The sequence below is a fragment of the Vanacampus margaritifer genome, chromosome 1 (genome assembly GCF_051991255.1).
Source record: "Vanacampus margaritifer isolate UIUO_Vmar chromosome 1, RoL_Vmar_1.0, whole genome shotgun sequence".
In the NCBI taxonomy this organism is placed as follows: domain Eukaryota; kingdom Metazoa; phylum Chordata; class Actinopteri; order Syngnathiformes; family Syngnathidae; genus Vanacampus; species Vanacampus margaritifer.
In genome coordinates, this window is record NC_135432.1 from 26,734,184 (window position 1) to 26,754,794 (window position 20,611).

The following is a 20,611-nucleotide window of genomic DNA, read 5'->3' on the forward strand; positions in this document are numbered from 1 at the left end:
AAACGGTGTAATGATCCCAAGTGCTCAAACGAAGTGAGCTTGTGTTTAACAGAATTACAACGCAAAGCTTTCTATGGAATGCATAATGCTGCATGGTGATAATGCGGTAGAAATAAAAAGAAGCAACAGAGTTATGAGTGTGAGTAGAGCATGACAAGCCTGGTCAAACAAGTGGGGGGATAAGGAACGGGCAACGGGTAAACCTTCACCATATTTATTGGTGTTTTGAAGAATTTTACGGTGTGAGTGGTGGTACATTGAGTGCTCAGTGACTGCATAAAAAGCTGAGCAGCCAAAAGGTAAAGCAGCGGGCTGTGTGATCAAATATGACATGTGTAGAGGAGGTAAGGGAACGGGTGATGAGAAGCGAGCAGGCCGGACCGCATCACAAAGAAGCACATGACAGACAAATGCAGGCAAAGGAAAAAACTGCGATGACATGAGCTTCGTGTGATGTGATGACATGATGATGAAAGAGAACGTTCGCAAACGTCCATCCATCCTTCCTAATTAGGCTCGCGGGTGTGCTGGATCAATCGGAGAGGTACACCGGCTTGGACTGGTCGCCAGTTAGGTTCATACCAACAAGTTCTTGCGTTACAGTGACAATTTATTGGGGGATTCTTATACTACGGCAAATGTACAAATAACCAATGTAGTAACAAATGTATAGCACAAGAGGGGATCTGGTCATCTATTCCAGGATGCAGCTGGGTGAAATTCAATGTCCTTGAGTGGTAGTAGCATGGATTGACTGCGGCACACAGGGCCTGTCAAGTAATTGTACCCCCGAAGCAGGTGAACTTGTAGCATGGATCTCTCTCGCCAGCTCAGTATTTGGCTTTTTCACTTTTCTAATACTACTTCGCTTAAGTATTTCTTTACAGCTACAGTACTGTCAGTAATGTGTGTTTTGGGTCATTGTCTTGTTGCATGACGAAGTACCCCTCAATTAGTTTGGATGCATTTCTCAAAAATGTCATACAAAATGTTTTTGTAATGTAGACTACCAAATTCATTCTGCTGCTACCATCATGAGTTACATCATCAATGAAGAGTAAGATAGTTCTAGAAGTAGCCGTGCAAGCCCAAGCCATGATAACACCTTTACCATGCTTATTAGATGAGCTTGTGTGTTTTGAATCAGAAGCATATCCTTTTGTTTCCTAAAACCAAGATTAACCCCTATCAAGACTAAGACTGGCTAAGTCAATGGTGTCAAACATACGGCCAGCGGGCCGGATCAGGCCCACAAAGGGGTTAAATCCGGCCCTCGAGACGATTTTCTAAAGAAATGTTTTTTTTAAATGTCTGACCCATTAATCAGCCGGCCACAATCAAAACATAAATTTCTAATTTCACAAGCAGTCCTCAGATGAGCAATGCAACACAGAATCGTCCTGGATGTCATTACTGTATTTTACACACAACCTAAAGTTCCTTATAACTTCATTAACTGCGCCACACAATGCATTCTGGAAACAATATATATGCAAAACAGGTATTAACACGTTCGGAATTCATACAGGCAAAGTGTTGCCACGTTCCATTTGCATTCGTGTTTTAACAATATGATTAAAGGTGAGCTCCCTAATTTAGGGTTGATCCACAAATAGTGAAAATCTGTGTATAATTGACGGCAATTGTTTTTAAATGAAATACCATTATTTTACTGCGATTGGCTGGCAACCAGTTCAGGGTGTACCCCACCTACTGCCCGAAGCCAGCTGGGATAGGCTCCAGCGCCCCCCGCGACCCTTGTGAGGACAATCGGTTAAGAAAATGGATGGATGGATGGATGGATACCATTATTTTATCAATCCGACCCACGTGGTAATATATTTTCCTCCATGCGGCCCCTGAGCTAATACGAGTTTAACACCCCTGGGCTAAGTCAACCACCGGATCTTAACCTAATAAAGCCTGCATTTTACATCCTAAGGAAGAAACAGAAAGGAGACTCCCAGAAACAAACAAGAACTGAAAGGGGCTGCAGTAAAGGCCTGGAAAAGCATTTTAAAGCATTTAACTTCTGGTGAAGTCACTGGGTCGCAAGCTTGATACATGTATATAAAATGTATAAAAATATGACATTTTGTTCACTAATTTGAAAAGTAGGTTGAGTGCTGTCAAAGTTAAAGCGTTAACTGATTAATTAATCACAAAAAATGATCGCACTATTCATTTTGACCATAGATTATCCTTTAGCGTGACAGTGGATGGCTACATTTAAGGTAGCACAGGTTGTGTTTTAGCAATAAACATAATTACAGGGATTAAAGTAAAGCATTTTATAAATGTTATACATGTTTGCGTATCACATTTAGAATACTTGTCAAAATATTAGGGTATTTTTTTTCCCATTTTAATTTATGTAAGTAATTAACTGATTGGAAAAAGAGGAGGATGAGTGCAGTGGGTCAAAAAAATGTTGAAGATGTCCTCATAACATTAAATATCAAAATAATTAACATATAACCGGTGCTCTTCAAATTTGGCGGGGGGAAAACGGTGATATAAAAGCCTTTTTTTTTATTCAGCGATTAATCATGATTAATCAAAATTCTAAGATGTGATTAATCTGATTTAAAAATGTAACCGTTTGACAGCTCTAGTTCAAACACAAGGTGTCAACATTGTTTGCCTTCTTGAGTTCATGGGGTACACCCGGGACCGGCCGCCTTCTATTGCAGACATAGACAATCAGCCATCCCCACTTAGGGTCAAATTAGAGTCTTGAATGTGAGAGGAAGCTGGCGTAAACTCAATTTCTGCCGCTGACATTGTGCATACTTGACAATCAAGAACTAAAGTAACCCAGAAGGATCAAACAAGGTTCAAGGGAGTTCTCCAGGTCTGCTGGTTAGAGAGAGCAAATCCATGACTTGCCCCCGGGCGCTGGCAACCCACACTGCACCACGGCTATGATTCATTTGCTAAAGTCTTCGGCTTCAGCAGGTCACAAATAACAGAGTATCATTAGGGAAGCTATACAACGTCAACTCTGATTCGTCTGCATGTGTGTGGTTCTTTCATGAGTCATACATTGTTTATTTTTTTTATGCAATCTTACTGTTAAGCATCAAGGCTCCACCAAAAACTGAAATTTCACCCGTTTCTATTATTAAACAGAGGTGGAGGTACTACCGAGTTAATAAAGTGCAAACAATGTGCCTATAAGATAGGAAGTTGTGAAAAAAATTGGCCAATGCAGCAAAATAATACAGAATGCGACTACCTGTCCATTGCATTCCCCCCCCCCCAACCCCCCTCCCCCTCTCCAACACTGCATCCACCCCTTGCTGTCACCCTCGTCAAACAACACACGCACACTTTGCTTTTTGTTACCTCTCTAGTCTCTTTTCACAATTCATCGCCTTAAGTTGCTCTGATTCTCACCTCCTCTGCTGTGTCAGAGAAAAGGGGTAAACCTCAACCTAACTCCCGCAGGAAGCTAGCAGTGCTGTCATGTCTCTCTCACGCACACACACACAGACACACACAAGCCCTGCAGGGAGTGTCAAGTGACTTTCTGGATGAAATCTCAGTAGGACATTTGAATTCAGGAGCCGTTGCAGCGGCGTATATGCCCTGCTGCAACATTGTGTACTGTGAATAGTCAGTAAAACGTCTCATGGATGAACGTGTCGGAATCAAATGAACGCACCACGGGACATTTTGCGGTCTTGACAAAAGCTTTTTGCTCATGCATGCTTCACAATGATGATGAAGAGTAACTGAGGGACCCATCCTTTTTCTATACCACTCATCTACCCGACGTGGGACAAGTGGAAAGCTGAAGCCCATCCTGGGTGACTTCAACTGAGAGGTGCAGAGACGCCTGAATGGACAGACAAGCATTCACAATGAACTTAAAACACACATTTCTGGAGCAGTATGTGCAAGGAAAATGAAAACTTTAGACAAAAACAAGTGATACTAAAATAAAATAAATAAATAAAAGACTAGAAAAATTGGGTGTGTAATTATTTTTTTTATATATTGTCAGTCATCCAGATCATGATAATCCATGAATGTAAACTCTTGTTTGTTTAGTTTAAATATGACTAATATGACCAAGGGTCAGCAACCTTCCCTGTCAAGAGAGTCATTTGAACATTGTGATAAACGAAACAGTGTGTTAGTGTTAGTGAGCTCATTAGAGCTGTGCGATATCAGAAAAGTATGCAGCATCCATGACATTGAGATTCATTTTCTTCTATCTTTGATCTTTCGTTTTTTGGATTTTTTATTTTTCATACTTCATTTTTCATACATTGTTAGACTTTTCTGACATTCTGTCAAATTTCTGACAATTTTATGGACATATTATGGTAATTAATTTCTGCCCCTCTTCTTCCTTTTTCAGCCAATTTTTGGATTTATTTTTTTTTTGCCTTTTTGCTATCAATTTTTGGGCATTTTTGGCAGTTCGGCGGACATTTTATGGTAATTTTTGGATTTCATCTTTATATGCTTACTTTTTTAACATTTTCTTTTCTGCCTTTTTTATTGAATTTTTTGACATTTTTGGCAATTTCATTGACATCTTATGCTAATTTTCTGCTTTTTCTCTTCCTTTTTGGACATTTTACGGTTACTTTTTGGACATTTTTAGGTATTTTTTAAAAACTTTTGGTCTTCTTTTCTTTTTCTAACAAATTAAAAATTTTAACTCTATTTTTTAAATATTTTATCATTATTATTTAATTTAATTATTGATTAATTTAATTAATATTTTATCTAAGAAATAAAAAAAAATATGTAAAAAAAAAATATTAATTTCTTCACAAAAAAAATTGAGATCCACAGCGAGCGACTAAATAGTCTCATGTGGCTCCAGAGCCACAGTTTGCAGGCCCCTGATTTAGGCAACTATGCTATTGGATTCACAATGTCCACTGTGCTGCCCAACTGCCATAGGAGGTGTTTTTTTGTTTTTTGCATTCACACAAACACATACAAACACGGTCTCCCAGGCGGGGTAGCTAACCCACGCCAACCTGCATCGTAGGCAAGTGACGGTACCACTCCGTCACCTGGAGCCCAACAGCCATAGGAGTTTGAATGCATTTTTTTTTAGGTGTTTGATGAGAGAAAATGTCATTTCGCTTGCTTCTTCATGCTGCCCATCATCACTTGAGTGCCTTTCTGTTCCCATCTTGTAGACTATTTATTTTCGGCAAATGTGCATGTCAAACTAGAATTGTATAGAAAGTAAGGCAAAACCATTGAACACAACACTAAGTGTGTTGAGGTGGCTTTATGATTTGTTGACATCTGTTGTCAAAGACATGGAGGTGTTCATTTTTGGTAAAGACTGTACTGCCAGCTGCGGACCAGCTATTTTGAGCTTGCCTGACATTTTACAGCCTTTCTCATTGTCTGGCTCCGGTACATGCACAGGTCAGCAACAAGGACTGTTTATTGGCTTCGAAGCTGAAAATGGTGCATCGATGTTATCAGTCAATATGCCAATGGTATTGTGTTTTTACACAAGGGTTTTGCTGCATATTAAATGCCACCGGAATGAAAGTAATGGAATGGCAAGGTCAATATATTTGCTTTTGTTGTATACATTTGGGTTTCAGATCAAAAGATGAAGATACGACAAAGGTTTACAATTCCAACTTTTAACAGTTTCGTGTGGGGTATTTCACATTCCAGCTGACTTTGGGTGAAAATAAGACTACATCGTGCACAGGTTGATAGTCAATCACAGGATATAGACAGACAAAAACGTTGACACTGACCGAACCCACTTTTCCGGCTTAGACGTGGAATGAGTGTACTACTATTCCATCAGTGACTATTATGCAAAGGTGTATTATTCAAGGCAATACTGAAAAGAAAAATAAACACACAAGATTAAAGGTGCAAAAAATATCAGAAACAGCTGTAGACAAAATACACACGACAACGACATTCACAAGTGGAGGCTCTTTACTGAGACATGAATCATACCATAATCTGAATAAAGCATGTTTTTTTTAATTTACTGTTGGTTGATTCTTAAGTTGCTAATCATTAAGGGGATGACAAAATGTTCAAGGTGATCCAGGCTTGATCAAGTCATAAGAGGATTTTCACCAAATGTTTGAGAGCTTTGTCAACTGAAGGCTGCTCTTCAGTGTTGGAACCAATTGGAACACTTTCAAATAAATGCACTGTGGAGATTTGTGAAGATTACTGACATTCATCTCTCGAAAATGAGAATGATGAAGGGGGTTGTAATGAAGCAGCTTTTTCATAGATTTGAATGTAAAGGGAAAAAAAGCCACATTCCATTAGCAGTCTGATAACATGCCAAACAAGATCAGCATTTATTGACTCACTAAAGGGATCCCAGCTGGAAGAGCACCATAAGCTTTTAGCTCATTATTGTTTTTGGCTTTTCAAAAACAAATCAAAAACTCTTTATCCAATTATGAATATTAATCATCAATTCAGCTTCTCGTGTACTGTATTTGCAGAGACAAGCCAATGCCAACAAAGTTCATTGAGGGAGATTTAAAAACAACGGCCATGGTAATCCACAGACATTTCTAATCTTTAACACTTGTTCTCTTCTGTCATGCCTGCCATCCTTCCATGCACCCCCCCCCCTATACGTTTCGTGTTTCAGAGCAATTCATTTATACTTAAAGACTCTGCCACTTCTGAATCTCTTATGCTCTATAATTGCATCCCATGTTGCTTTACAGTACTTATAATAAGAATGTGCTAATGAAAAATGTACTATCTGCAACGATGAAATGTTCTTTGACTCAGTAGTCACCCAGAAAAACATTATATGCAACCTAAATAAAGTGCTAGATTAAATATTTCAGCAAGAAATCACATCTATGGAATGGTCTACTTTTACAAAAGTGATGCACTACTAATACACAAACATAGCAGACAGTGGTGCTAAAAAAATTTTTTTTTTTTAAATGTATCTGGCTATTACTCTATTTTGCCACACAAAGTACAATATTATGATTCCAAGTTTGGTTTAAGGGAGACTATTTATACAGCAATTCTTATTACACTGTGATTGTTTGAATTCTCCTGTCAACAATGGATATCCAAATAATAACCAATAAAAACATGTTTTAAAATAAGTACCGGAATATAAGAGCTTCTAAGAAGAGCTGTTTTGAATGATAATTGGATATACTGTACATGGTTGTCTTAAGAAATTATACCTAATTCTCATGAGGAGGGGCTCTGGAACTGCAATAAAGTGATGTCTCTTTTTATTACATGCATATTTTTCAACATTTATGTGACTGAACTTGAGCACTCTTTGAGGAAAACAGCTAAAAAAACAGTAGCTTAGCATACAAAACAACGTTCAGTTTCACCATAATCAAAACATGACTTTATATGTGAGATTTTCAGTGTGTGTGTGTCTTTTGCTCAGCGGTCATTACTTTTGTAAAATAAAGAAAGTGTGACATGACCTGAGACGGTCAGGGATTATAAAAAGACGTACAAGAGCAAGCAATATTCTTGAAAAATCTTTGCCGCAGATACTGCTCTTGTTTCCGTGCATACAGAAGCATGTGCAGCTCCGTCATGCATATGCATGAACTCACTGCAGCAACAGAAGCAGCGTGAGAAGAGCATTTAATCGTTCCAACACACTGATCCGCAGGGGCTCCTCCATTAATGATCTGATTAGCTTCTCAAAGTTCAACACACACACACAAAATCATATACTGTACTGCGATTGACATTTATTTGACAAATATTTTACAGGAATCTTATTAATGGGTTTTATTGACTGCTATACGCTCCCTCAGAGCCAACAACAAGTTCCATGTGGTTGACAATGAATAAGGTGGTATGAGTTAAGGAAATATAATGTAAAGAACATGCGGGGTATGGACAATGAGCTGCAAGGAGTTAACTGCAAGAATTAACTCCATCAGTAGAGGACACCATCTTCAGCCTCATCCCATCATTCGATTGGTAAAAGTAATGCATTTAAAAATGATCCACAGCTGAAGTTTCCAAAGAGTGACAGATATCCAGTATTGGGCCCCGTGATTACGCTCCTGGCTCTCACACGCTAACAATGCAAGAGTAGATAAAAATATTTAGCCACTAGAGGAATAACACAGGGATTAGATTATACTGAGACAAAAGTGGAGGTGGATGAAAGTTATAAAAAAAAAAAAAATAGAAGAATGCAAAGAGCACGAATATTTCAGATAAGGCTTGCTCTATGGATAATATATCTATGGACTCTACTAGTCCACTAGCAAGTGTACCAAGTAGCAGGCAGTCTAACTGATACAAAATTCAGGATGTTTGTCGCAAGGACTATTTACTACGGTTTTACAACCCAAAGTGTGCAATAACTGACCCCGATTCTACAGTTGGCCAAAATGCAACACAAGATTCTACTGAAGGGAAGCCAAATGAAACATAAAAAAACAACTTTTCCATTGTTTGAATAAATGTGTTTTCAAATAATTGAATGACAAGCTTTGTAAAACGCTTTCGACACCATATGATAGATTTAAAAAAAACTGTATGTCTTCTCCATTTACTGTTTTGGTCAAATTGCATTTATTTTACGGGAAATATGTCAAGTTTTGATATGAACTTTTGATGAATTCCTTTTCTTCCCAGCAGATCTAAGTGTTCAACAAATAAAATGTGAAAACAAACGATTTGGAAGACCTGGTTCAAAAGGCTGCATGTCAACCTCTATTAATGTTCATTTTTACCAGCAGGCTGTTAGATTAACATCATGCACCACGACTTTCAAAACATGTCTTTTCTAAAAAAAAATATGTATTTATAAATATTTTTAAGACCTGAGATTTAAGTAGCGTTATTGATGCTTTCTATCCACATAATTTTAAATCACCAGCAGTCACTCTTGCACACAGTACACAAAGTACAATGAGTTATTCAGCATTTTTCTTTTGGTGTTTTAAAGTTTGAATAGAGAGCCTATTCCAGGGATTCAAGAATTTTTAAAATGTGAAGTAAAGTACTGAAATACATGAAAATGTACTGTAGAATGTGGGGAAATCTCTAGATATTTGTCTTTACAGTTTGAGAACAGGTGACTTTGCATGAAGCAGCTGTAAGAAAACATTCTCACAGTGTGAAAAGCACAGTCTCTGCTGGGATGAAAAAGCCCAGCAGATAAATCATCTAAATTCCCAAATCCATACCATTCTACTTCATGCATGTAGGAATGATGCATGAATGATGGCAGCCAAAATACTGAAGAATACTGATGAAATAGGAGGATGATGGAAACTAAAATAAGAACTCATTTAGGTACACCGAAAGTAAAGATATTATATATTGACTAGTGCTGTCAAAGTTAAGATGTTCATTGATTATTTAATCACAAAAAATATCGCAATAATCATGAATTAACGCAGATTAATCCCACTATTAATTTTGACCATAGATTATCCTTTAGCGTGACAGCGGATGGCTACGTTTAAGGTAATAATAAACATAATTACATGCATTAAAGTAAAGCATTTAATAAATGTTTGTATATCACATTTAGAATATTTGTTCATGTCAAAATATTGGGGTATTTTTATTTTTATTTTAAATTATGCAAGTAATTAACTGATTAGAAAAAGAGGAGGATGAGCGTGTGCAGTGGATCAAAAAATGTTGAAGACGTCTTCATAACTTTAAATGTCAAAAGCACATAACCTGGTGCTCTTCAAATTTGACAGGGGGGAATTGTTGATAAAAAAAAGCCTTTTTTATTAAGCGTATAATCGTGATTAATCAAAATTTTAAGATGTGATTAATCTGATTTTTTTTTTCAAAATCGTTTGACAGCTCTAATATTGACTCAAATATATGACTTGTTATTGTCCTGATCTCAGTTAGTTAATTGACCCTATAATACGGTTAGAGGGATTAAATGAAGTATTATTGTGTTCATCATTCTTCGCTTTAATGAACATCAGCAGCCTGCTAACCTGCACTTCGAGATAAGGGCTCCCCCATCCATATTCAGACTGTGACATTACTTTCGGACAACACTGATAACTCTATAATCTTGCCCATGGACTATTATCATGACAGTGGAGACAAAGACAAAGTGGCAGCCAGAGGCAATCTCAAATGAACAGAGGCCATGAAGAATAATGCAAAGTATTAAAAAAAGGGGATGGAAGAAGTGAGACAACTAACCACAGATGAACTTAAACAATTATTTGTGTATGTGTAACAGATTTCACATCAAATAACATAAGCATAAACACATAAACATAAGCATAACTCAACACTTCAACTTTTTTGCTGATAAACTATATAAACTGACGTCATTCTCATGCACGCCTCCTTAAACGGCTTCTTAGAGAGTGGCTGCTGTCAATCACAGCCAAACCACGCCCAACCCTCTTCTCATTTGCAACCCAACGGTCCTCCAGGTAACACCCTCTTTGAGTGCTCATTTCAAATCTTAGTGAAGGGTGGAGTAAGAGTCTGACTTCCTGTTGAGTAATCCTTTAAGAATAGCGCCGGCCGTGGTTTGACAGTCCAGGATTTTAGCTTGCTTTTCAACTCAACCTGAGGGACGAAGTTCACTTGGGTTCAAGCCACTGTGCTGGATGACCACATCGCATTGTTGCCGTGAGCACGATTGTGAGTGTGGCATTTGAGGTTGAGTGTATCGGATGCTCAGGGTTGGGAGGGTTACTTTTAAAATGTAATCTATTACAGTAACATGTTACCTGCTCAAAAAATGTAGTTAGTAACATAATCCAAGTACCATAATATTAAAGTAATGTAATTGGATTACTTTTGGATTACTCCAATATTGAGTATGATCATGAAGACAAAATATATATTCTATACAATGTGCCCCTGCTTTTTGCGGGTGATAGGGACCCGGGCATGCCTACAACTAGCAAAAATCCTTGTGTAATTAAAAAGCATGTAGGTTATTGATTGATTGATTGATTGATTGATTGAAGGCCATATGCTGTTTTCGAACCGTCACTGAAAGCAACCACACCTCATAGATAGATAGATAGATAGAGACATCAACTGCAAAATGAACTTTTATCCCAGTCACAAGTTTAGCCGTGTATATGTTGTAGTAGAAGTAATAGTGAATTGGTGTGAGGAACATTTGTTTGGAAGGTGCAACTCACATTATGGTTGTAGGCTAGCGGGCTAGCTAGCAAGAAGCTACAGCGCATAGCATGCCGCTGGACTCTCAGCTCAAACTCTCGCTCCGTGTAAGTTCCAGTGAATACCGGTCGCCATTTCCTCCTCCCGTCCGTGAAGCTTTTTCAAACTGCCCGCGTGTGGAGGACATGGTCAGTTTGTTCGTCCCCACCTCCCCGACATGTAGCAACGATCCCGGGCGCGCGGGCGTGTACGCTCTCTCTCTCTCATTCTCTCTCTCTCTCTTTCACTCCCTCTTTCACACTCTCTGTCATCGTAGAAATTGTAATCCCTCGAAGTAAAAATTTTTTGCAATCTGATTTTGAACGGCGGTACATGCATTCCGTTACTCCCCAAGCCTGCGGATGCTAACTCGCGTCGTGCAGATGTATGTTAATTGAACTGTGCTCCTCGAAAGTGGCAATGAGTGAGACTTTGTTTTGTGCCGACATCAGCTAATCAGACAGCTAAAAACAAGCAGTGATGACAGCATTTGTCTCCTGGTTTTACCTCAGAGCTGTTGGCTTGACATCACATGATCCCTCCAGACGCTAAGCTCATAAAGAGGAAACAATCCACTCATTGTTATTGTTCCTTTAAGTAGCGACTGCTCTATGAACCAATAACTAATGTAAATGTAGCATCTCATATAGCAATATTCCCGCTGCTCGATCCCATGCCATCACTTCTGCTTGATGCCGCATTGAAGACAGCACAGCAACCCAATTAAAATGTCCTTAGTATTTAGACAGCACCTGCAAAGCAAAATACCTGAGTGAGTGCAGATAAACTATCATCTGTGTATCTGCCAATGAGCCGACTGGGACATAGTGCAGCCAGTGAGGCACACCAAATCAAATGAAACAGGTTTTGCTCATTTAATGTCTTATTAATTGCTTCATATTCCTCTATTAGCCTGCTGATAGCAGCAAACATGAGAAAAGCACCGGTGGGCTGCCTGCTGGTAAGAGCTTGGTAGGATGTGATATTCTGGATTTGGGATATTGTGTGATTTCATTTGGATTGGATTGTTTCGTATTTATTCTTTTCATAGCTCTTTCCAGAGAGGCTTATCAAATTTTGACATCTATCTTCCGGTGACTGACAAGAAGGCAACTCAGTGTAAGTGACAGGGAATAGGGACCAAAAGAGAGTGTGGTGTTATGATACAGTTAAAGGAACCTCAGTAGAAAGAAAGAAAAAAAAATCTGTTGAGTTAGATTTCGATGCCGATTAAAATTAAAATTGGTATGCTGATTCCAAAATTGCATTACGTTTTTTTTCTTACGCGTGAACTGCTTTTTCTTCAACTTACCCTCCAGATAATCAAAATTCCACTTTTAGCTGTAGTAAGACTGCCGTAAGTAGAGATGATTACGATAGCACTCATCTACAGCTATGTGGCAATTTGTTTGTGCAATCATAATCGAGAGTGCCGTGCGGTGATAGGTGTGTGCAGCTCCCAATAGGTCACTATATCAATATCTGCAAACACAAAGCTAGCATAGTAGCAATTAAGAGGATTAGCGCTGTTTTTTCTCTTACACTTGTAACCACATTTATGAGTTTTACTTTGTTTTGTTTTCAAAGTCTTCAAAGCTTGTAACTATTCAATTTTAGTGTTTTATTTACATGCATTTTAGTGTTTTATTTACATGCATTATCCTATAGCTTGAGTTTTAAATTCTGCAGCCAAAAAACAGCTATATTTATATACTTATATTCATTGATGTGAAGAGTAGACACTGATCAATGTTAATCATGTGATCCTTGGAGTCTACCTCATGCCAGCGACATGTATCCAGATTTGCTTTTAGAGGCTCTCTTCTGGCACCCTTTTTCTTCCTTGAGGAGACACGAACCTTTAAACTGTGAGAGAAAGTGAATGCTGACTGAGATGAACAAAACAGTCAAAAGCCCCGGTGAAGTCTTCTATTTAGGCAGCCAGGTTGGAGTAGCAATTAAAAAGTGTCTTCTTACAAGTCTGCAGACTGAGAATCTAGTCGCACAGTAAGTGTGTGTGTGTCATTTTACACCACATTCTACGTCACCTCGCACCCAAGTTAAATAGCAGGAAAGAGATGTTACATTTGCTCTCACGAATATGTGCTGTTAATTTACACGTGCACAGCCACACATACCGTACACACATATCATGTAACTACAAATTAATGAACTCTGCTTGTGGTAGTTAGAACACACAACAAATCTGATAAAACACAAAACCAAATAACTACACACCTGTTGCCAAGCAACATCAACGCTTGCTTGTTCAGCCAACAACTCTGAAATGCAAAAATCTGTGAACGCATGAAGAGAGCAGGGTGAAATTAACCTTGCCAGCAAGATGAATTATTGCGAAATTTGTGAGTTCAGAAATTCCGGAGAATACAGCTTGTGCCGCTCACACTGATACGTTTGCAGTCGATCTTTTTCCGATCTGACCAATCACTCGTTGTTTAGGCAGGACGAAACCTATAAGAGCCGATGGCGGGGGGAAACAATGTTCTCGCAGAATCACTCACCGTTTCCTTGTTGAATATGAACAGCGAGAGGAGTTTTGTGCATTTTTATCTGGTAATCCCCTCCCTAAAATGAAACGGAAGAAGAGATTTTCATCCGCTGCCTTGATTGGTCAAAACAAAATGTGCAAAGATCCTGCATCGTCCAATCAGCTCAAACTATTGTACAGCAAGCCCCGCCTTTCCCGAACAGGTCTGCCTAGTGAAGTACCAGATTGATTATGTGAAGATTTCCTTCAAGTGATTCACAATTATCAATCTGGCTGGCGAGATTAGGGTGAAATAAGAGCTGTCCAACAGGATAATAGAATGCATAATGTCACAGATGCCAATGCCAATCAGAAGAGCACCTTATAGCCTACACTAACCAACTCGGGAGCTGACCGGGTGAAAAACAGGCAATTATAAAGCAGATGATTAAAAATCAATCAGATCCATTGCACAAGCACAATACAATCATTCGTAATATCCTGAATAGAAAAAAAACACCCATATAGGGACAGATGTCGAACAGGTAGACCAAAGAAAATGACAGGAGTTGCAAGCAAAAGATTTTGAGAGCTGAAAGTTGGCCCAAAAATATTAATTATATTATTAATTATTAAAAATATATATGTGATATTGGCATAGAGTCTTGACCAGAGCAGGCAACCACTCATGAGCAAAAAGAAGAGGAAGGCCAGGCTGGAATTTGCTAAGTCATCTCATTTGTGGCTATGTTCATTCATTCAGCTCACTCTGTTTCATTGATGGCAGCAGCAAAATGAACTAAAGTAGTCAAGCATCTTGTCTGCCTATTTCAAGTAAGACACAACCAAAGTGAGTGGGAGAGCCTTCAGTTACAGATGACCCAAAGCGCCCTGCCAAAACAACAAAGGAGTTACCGAGCAAGTCTAGACCCTATTAAGCATATATCTTACCTGTAATATTTAATATTTTTGCAGTTGATAATATTGTATATTAGATTCTCATGTGCTCTCTCTAATATGTTTTTTGTCTAAAATATTTATTTATGACAAGTTTTTATTTTTTTTGAATAATTATTTGTTGCATTTTTATATTTACAAATTTTTTGATCAAACTTTTTTACACCACAGCTAGCTAATATTTTTGACAAAACACACATAAAGCAGTTTTGCTTTGACTCTCGTTAGATATATTATTATTATTATTATTGTTGTTGTTATTATCGTTGTCGTTGTTATTATTATTATTGTGAATGCATATCAAAGTTTTTAGGGTTAGATCCAGTTTCATCTTGCTTTCAATGTGTCCAGTTACAAGGTAGGGGGGAAAAAAACATCTTGCTGGATTCTCTGTGTTCATACCCTGTCAAACGGTTGAAAATGTTGCAATTAAATAAATGTTAAATTTGAATGTGTTGATCGTTAAATTTCTTTCTAGGTTCAGCCTCAATCAAAATACTGTAATTACAAGATAACTATCAACTACAAGTAGCAGGATGCAAATGAATATATGCTCACCAAATATGTTCAGCGGAAACAAACATTAGCATTCTGTATATACTGTGTAACATGGCTTATCATTCTTTTTTTACATTAGTCATTAGTGTGAAGATTAAATGTCTTCTATGGTATCACTATTCACTGTTCCTCTTAATCAGTTAAATTGAACATGTTATTACTTTTGTCAGTTAAGCCCATGTCTCATTCAGCAACTCAGGCGTGCGAGGGTGCGCGCACGTAGCGAGAGTTTGTTTTCGTCAGGTTTCATTCAAGACTGCAAAACGTTGCAAAGACGTTCGGCAGAACTTCCGAAACCATTTTTATGCTCAATGACATACAAAAGTGTCTAATGTATAAAAGTGTGTTCAGTATTTTGCAAATCATTGTGTGCGTTGTTCTAAAAAAAAAAAAGTGTGAGGCTGACTTTGTGTTTATATTGGTGAAAATCTGGTCCAATGTTTTGCTCCTTCTGTGTAAGTTGTTGATAATTATTGTTTTTAGTGTTTATGCAATCGTAAAAAAAAAAACAATTAAAACTATCTAATCTTGAACATGAAGTAACTTGTGAAATTCTGCACATTTTTAAAATTGTAAAATACACCTTGACCCCAGTCTCCACAAATATATGATTTATAATTAAATGTATTACTTCTCAACTTTGACGTGGACGTGGTCTGCATCGTTGCGATTGAAATTCCTCCAGTACAGGCTTTCCACGTAAAGGACAGTCATAAATCTCGCTAAAAAAAAATTGGTGCCGTTAAAGAAACTTTAAATTAACTCAAAATGAACACGCTAATTTTGACAGCCCTACTTTAAAGGCCATCTTTGTTCGATGGAGACCCAAAGAGAGTTTACTTTGCGATACACCAAATAAATGGCAACATATGACACCAACACAATCCCTTCATACAAACGCAAACATGCTGACAGCTTGGCAGGACCAGTAGGAGGATGCAAAACCACCGAAGGCTCTACTACTCCAAGCGTGGGCGTTGTGTTAGATCATCAGTGCACACGCCATGTAAACAACATGACGTCTTTGTTGAAATCCAAACATCTCCGCTAACTTCCAGCTGCGGCTCCTCTCGCCCTGGTCACACGTCTCCCACAATGGGGAGTGTCAGGATGCGTCAATTCAAAAAAAAAAGATGATGGCCGTGATCGTGTGTTTTTTTTTTCTCTCCAGAAACTCAGCAACGGGTGATGGATACTCAGTATTATTAATTGTGCAGCAGCCAAACTGCAAGCGCTGAGCTGTTGATGTGAAGCAATGTGACAGCCACCATTTAAGGGAGTGTCTTGACCGCAGGGCTGCACGACTTTCACACACACTGTGTGTGTGTGTGTCTCATTATAATGCACTGGCACCATTTGTGCATGTCAAAACACAGGATGTGTCAACATTAAATATCACAAGCCAGCCTTCAAGCTTCAAGTTTATGTACGCTCTAAAAACAGTTGGGTCAAAAGTAACCCAATTATGGATCAAAAATGGACCGACCCAACTTTCTGGGTTGTTTTATACAAATTGACCCAATTTTTTGACCCAAGTACAGGATCCGACCAATATTTATGAGTTGTTTTATGCTGAAAGACCCATTTCTTGACTAAAAGTTGGGTCAAATTGACCCAAGTAGAAGATTTTTGACCCATAGGTGGGTTATTTTTGACCCCCAGAGTGTATGTAAACTTCAGAAACACATCAATCTAAAGTCACACCATGTTCTTTCGCAACAACTTTCGCTCCAGGAAACTTCAGATTTCTAATGATGCTGAATGTTTCTTTTTCCAGATCGGAGTTGACATTTGCAACATTTACAAAACAGCAGTCAGAGCAGTTAACTTACAAAGCCCCACAGCCTCCTATTTGAGTGTTGCAACTGCACATTTACGTCATTACATACACTAGGTATGAGCCTATACAAGAGTTGCACCATAGAATCTGATTTTACAAAGATAAAATTCAGTTTTGATTGACAGTGTGTCAATATTTTTCGCCAGTGATAAAGAATATATGGCTATGCAGGACTCAAGACTAACTAGAAGCACAGTGCCACCTTACCTGAAAATTTTGATATATTATAATTATAATAACATATAATTTTTCTTAATCGACAATTGATCGCACAGACGCGAAATTCATGCAATACTCATATTTTGAGGGCGTGTCACATCTCCAGATATCTACTCCCTTCCAGTAGCGTGCGTGTAAACAGTTTATTCTCTCCTTCCTCCCACTCAACTGTCATGCGTGCAACGTGCTAACACAAACACACACACGCTGAAGCAGTCTGCAGTAGTCTGAGGAATGAACAGAAGCGTCACAAAGTTTATTCATCTGCTGTGGACTGTGTGGCAACTCTTCTCCACATGCAGCTTGACATCGTGCTGATGCACGCATACAAATATCCTGTATTTACTGTATGTTTGTCCGCATACAAACACCGACATTCAATGTACCAAATGTATTCATATTGACAATCTTCATACTTGTGTGCAATTTGTTTTGAGCCTGAGCCTTAGTTAAGCAGAAGCCTCTTGACTTGTGTGAGTGGACATTGATCTCAGCACCACTCAATTTTAATTACAAGCAAGCAGACTCCACTCCAGGGACGCTGGAGAGGCTTCTCAGTCAATCAACACAGCATCTTCTCACACCATTAAAAAAAAAAGAAAACAAAAAACAAAAAAACATCTAATTAATTAAGCCTGCCGTTTCAGAGGTAAGACTTTTCGTCTACAGCAATTTTTTTCTTGTTTTGTGTCACAAGAGAGAGAAGGTACTGCAACATACAAAAACAAAAGTTGATTTGTTTTATGGGACAAACACAACCTTGTCGTGTCCAGAAAAACTTGATAAGAAAGAAGTGATGGTGTTCTAACCTGACAGAGGCTATAAAAGAATATAGACTGTACTTCAAAATATTTTTATGGATGGGCGAGTTACCGATACCAAGTATGGTTAATGGTATCTGGCCAATACTGGCCTTATTTAAGGTATCGGGTACTAGTGGAGGCCGCTGGTATCAGCAACCGATACTTTTGGTCAAATAAATCTGATATTGAGTAAATCCTCAGCAGTAGTTGGCACTATACTGCAGCGAATCATAATCTGTGTCAGAAAGAAAGGTCTTTGTTCACAATTTTTTAAAGACATTTATTATGCTAAAAGTAGAGGTATCGGTACTCAGTATCGGTGAATACTCAAAGTCTCATACTTAGTCTGAAAAAAAGTGGTATCGTTAACATCGCTAATTATATTGTAATCCGTATGATCTACATTAAAGGTACATTGTGCCGTTTAAAAAGGTAAAATTAAAGTTTTTTCTACATCATACATGCTCCACTAATGCCCAGGTGAGCACAAAGAGCCCTGACTGTTTTACTGTTTTACACTTTCATCGGGGAGGGGAAGGTTTGGAGTGGTGGAGGGTGACGTCATGCGCGTCCCCGCGGAGTAGCAAACATGTGGCGTTGTGCTATCATTAGCCTGTGTTGTTAGCTAACACGCGTAAGCTGCTAACTTTCTACAATTGGGATGCTGCAGTTACGCTTTGGGCCAGAGGTGGCAGTCGCGAGTAAAAAAGTGACACATTGAACAAAGATCCTTCAGTCAGGGGTGCTCAAGTTCGGTCCAGCCCATGTTTCTCGCCACTAACACACCTGATTCATGATCAGGATCGTTATCAGGGTTCTGCAAAGCGTGCTGATTAGCTGATCATTAGATTCAGCTGTGCTGCAGGAGGGAAACATGGAAAACAGGCTGGATAGGGGCTCTCGAGGACCGAACTTTAGCACCCCTGCTTTAAGTATTATTGACAATAAAGACTTTATTAGATAATAAGACAAGTTATTAAAAAAATGCATTATATAAACAAAGGACCTGCCCCCATAATAAATGCCCAATCTTAATAGACACATATTAATCCTATGCCTATCTATTATAGTATATTATTATACATATTTACAATTATCTATCAATAGTTATTGCTAAATATATTAATGACTGTGGTAGCCTGCTGTGCACAGGATTTCTTTGTTGATTAGTCATTAAATGTTTACGGTTTTGTTGTTTGTCACGCCTTGACTTTTTTTTTCTTAACTATTACAAAGATTTGTTTGAATTGCGTATCACTGAAAGTCGTACGTAAGAAATGTAATGATGCTCAGCTAATTTCAGAAGACATCAAATGGAAAGAAAAGCACTTGTGTGTGAACAATAATCCCATCTCAATGCAAGGTGAGATGATTGTACTTTCTCAAAGGCACACAAAAGTCAAGTCAAGCAGCAAAGTTCCATCCTCACGTGCACTTAATGTAAGCGTACCTATTTGCGCAGTGGTGATGCCCATGGACGGCTGCCCCAGACTGGCCTTTGGCTCCCACTTGCCCTCATCTGGATGATAAACCTCCACCGATGCCAACGGTGTTTGCTGCTGATTCATGCCTCCCAGGACCATGACCTGCCCCCCCAGCGCCACGGCCGCAGCCCCCGCCCTCGGCGTGGGCAGCGGCGGCAGCTGGCTCCACGTCTGGCTCTCCACGTCGAGCACCTCCACGCTGTCCAGGGGCATGCCGGTCTCACTGCAGCCCCCCAGCACGTACAGCAGGCCTTCGTGGTAGATTGGGGTGCAGTAGACTCTGCGCTGGGACATGGGGGGGAACTTTTCCCAGTACAGGGACTTGACAGGACTCACCGCCATCTCCTGCACGGGCATGTCTCCGAGACTGAGAGGAGGGGGGAGACCATCACACACCAGGCTGACGGGAGGAAGCATGAGTGGAGGGTGAGAAAAATAAAAGCGTGATTGAAAATAAAACACAATTCCAACGGCTCTCAGTAATGCGCCTGACCTCCAACTCTGCAAAAACGGAAATCTTAAGTAAGATATAATTTCTTACATTTAACCTAAATTTGCTTATTTTTGCTTTGACAAGTTATTTTTACATCAAATAAAATTGTCAGAAAAGAACATTCTGCTTATTTTAAGAAACTTATTACGGTACTTAATGATCTTATTTGATGAAGCAGTCTTGGCACAGCCAGTTTGTACTGTGGGGCTTAAAACAAACATTTAATTTCCACATAAGATGACTAACCAAGAACCAAGGCCCTGAACTGGGGTTTCATAAGTTAAATTTTCCTATTTTAAGAGTTTGCATAATCTAGTAAAAAGATCAATTGGAAAAATACAACAATCAGAAAAAGTGCAATATAACACTTTATTGTAAGCATTTTTTTCCTTGAAAAATCATCAGTTTGTGCCGTTATATTTACTAAGGTCATTTTTTTCTCTTTACAGTAATTACACTACAAGCTACGTGGTCTGCCCTCAGACTGGGAGGTTTTGGGTTCAATCCCTGTCTGGGTCATGAATAAGTCAATATCTCTATACATTAAAGCTTGAAAAAAAATCAATGTTTTTAGTCTAAAAATACTACATTCATGACCACTGTGGTTGATATGGG

General features: G+C 38.7%; 1 protein-coding gene across 2 annotated transcripts in view; it reads right to left on the reverse strand.

Annotated features, from left to right (window-relative positions):
• The window catches only part of klhdc8b (kelch domain containing 8B), a 96,456-nt gene that overhangs the window by 52,864 nt on the left and 22,981 nt on the right, over positions 1–20,611 (reverse strand). For both annotated transcript variants that reach the window (XM_077543936.1, XM_077543939.1), the window contains exon 3: positions 19,470–19,903. In XM_077543936.1, the coding sequence (XP_077400062.1) occupies positions 19,470–19,860 (391 nt within the window). In that variant the 5' untranslated portion in view covers positions 19,861–19,903. The remainder of the gene's footprint in view (positions 1–19,469; positions 19,904–20,611) is intronic.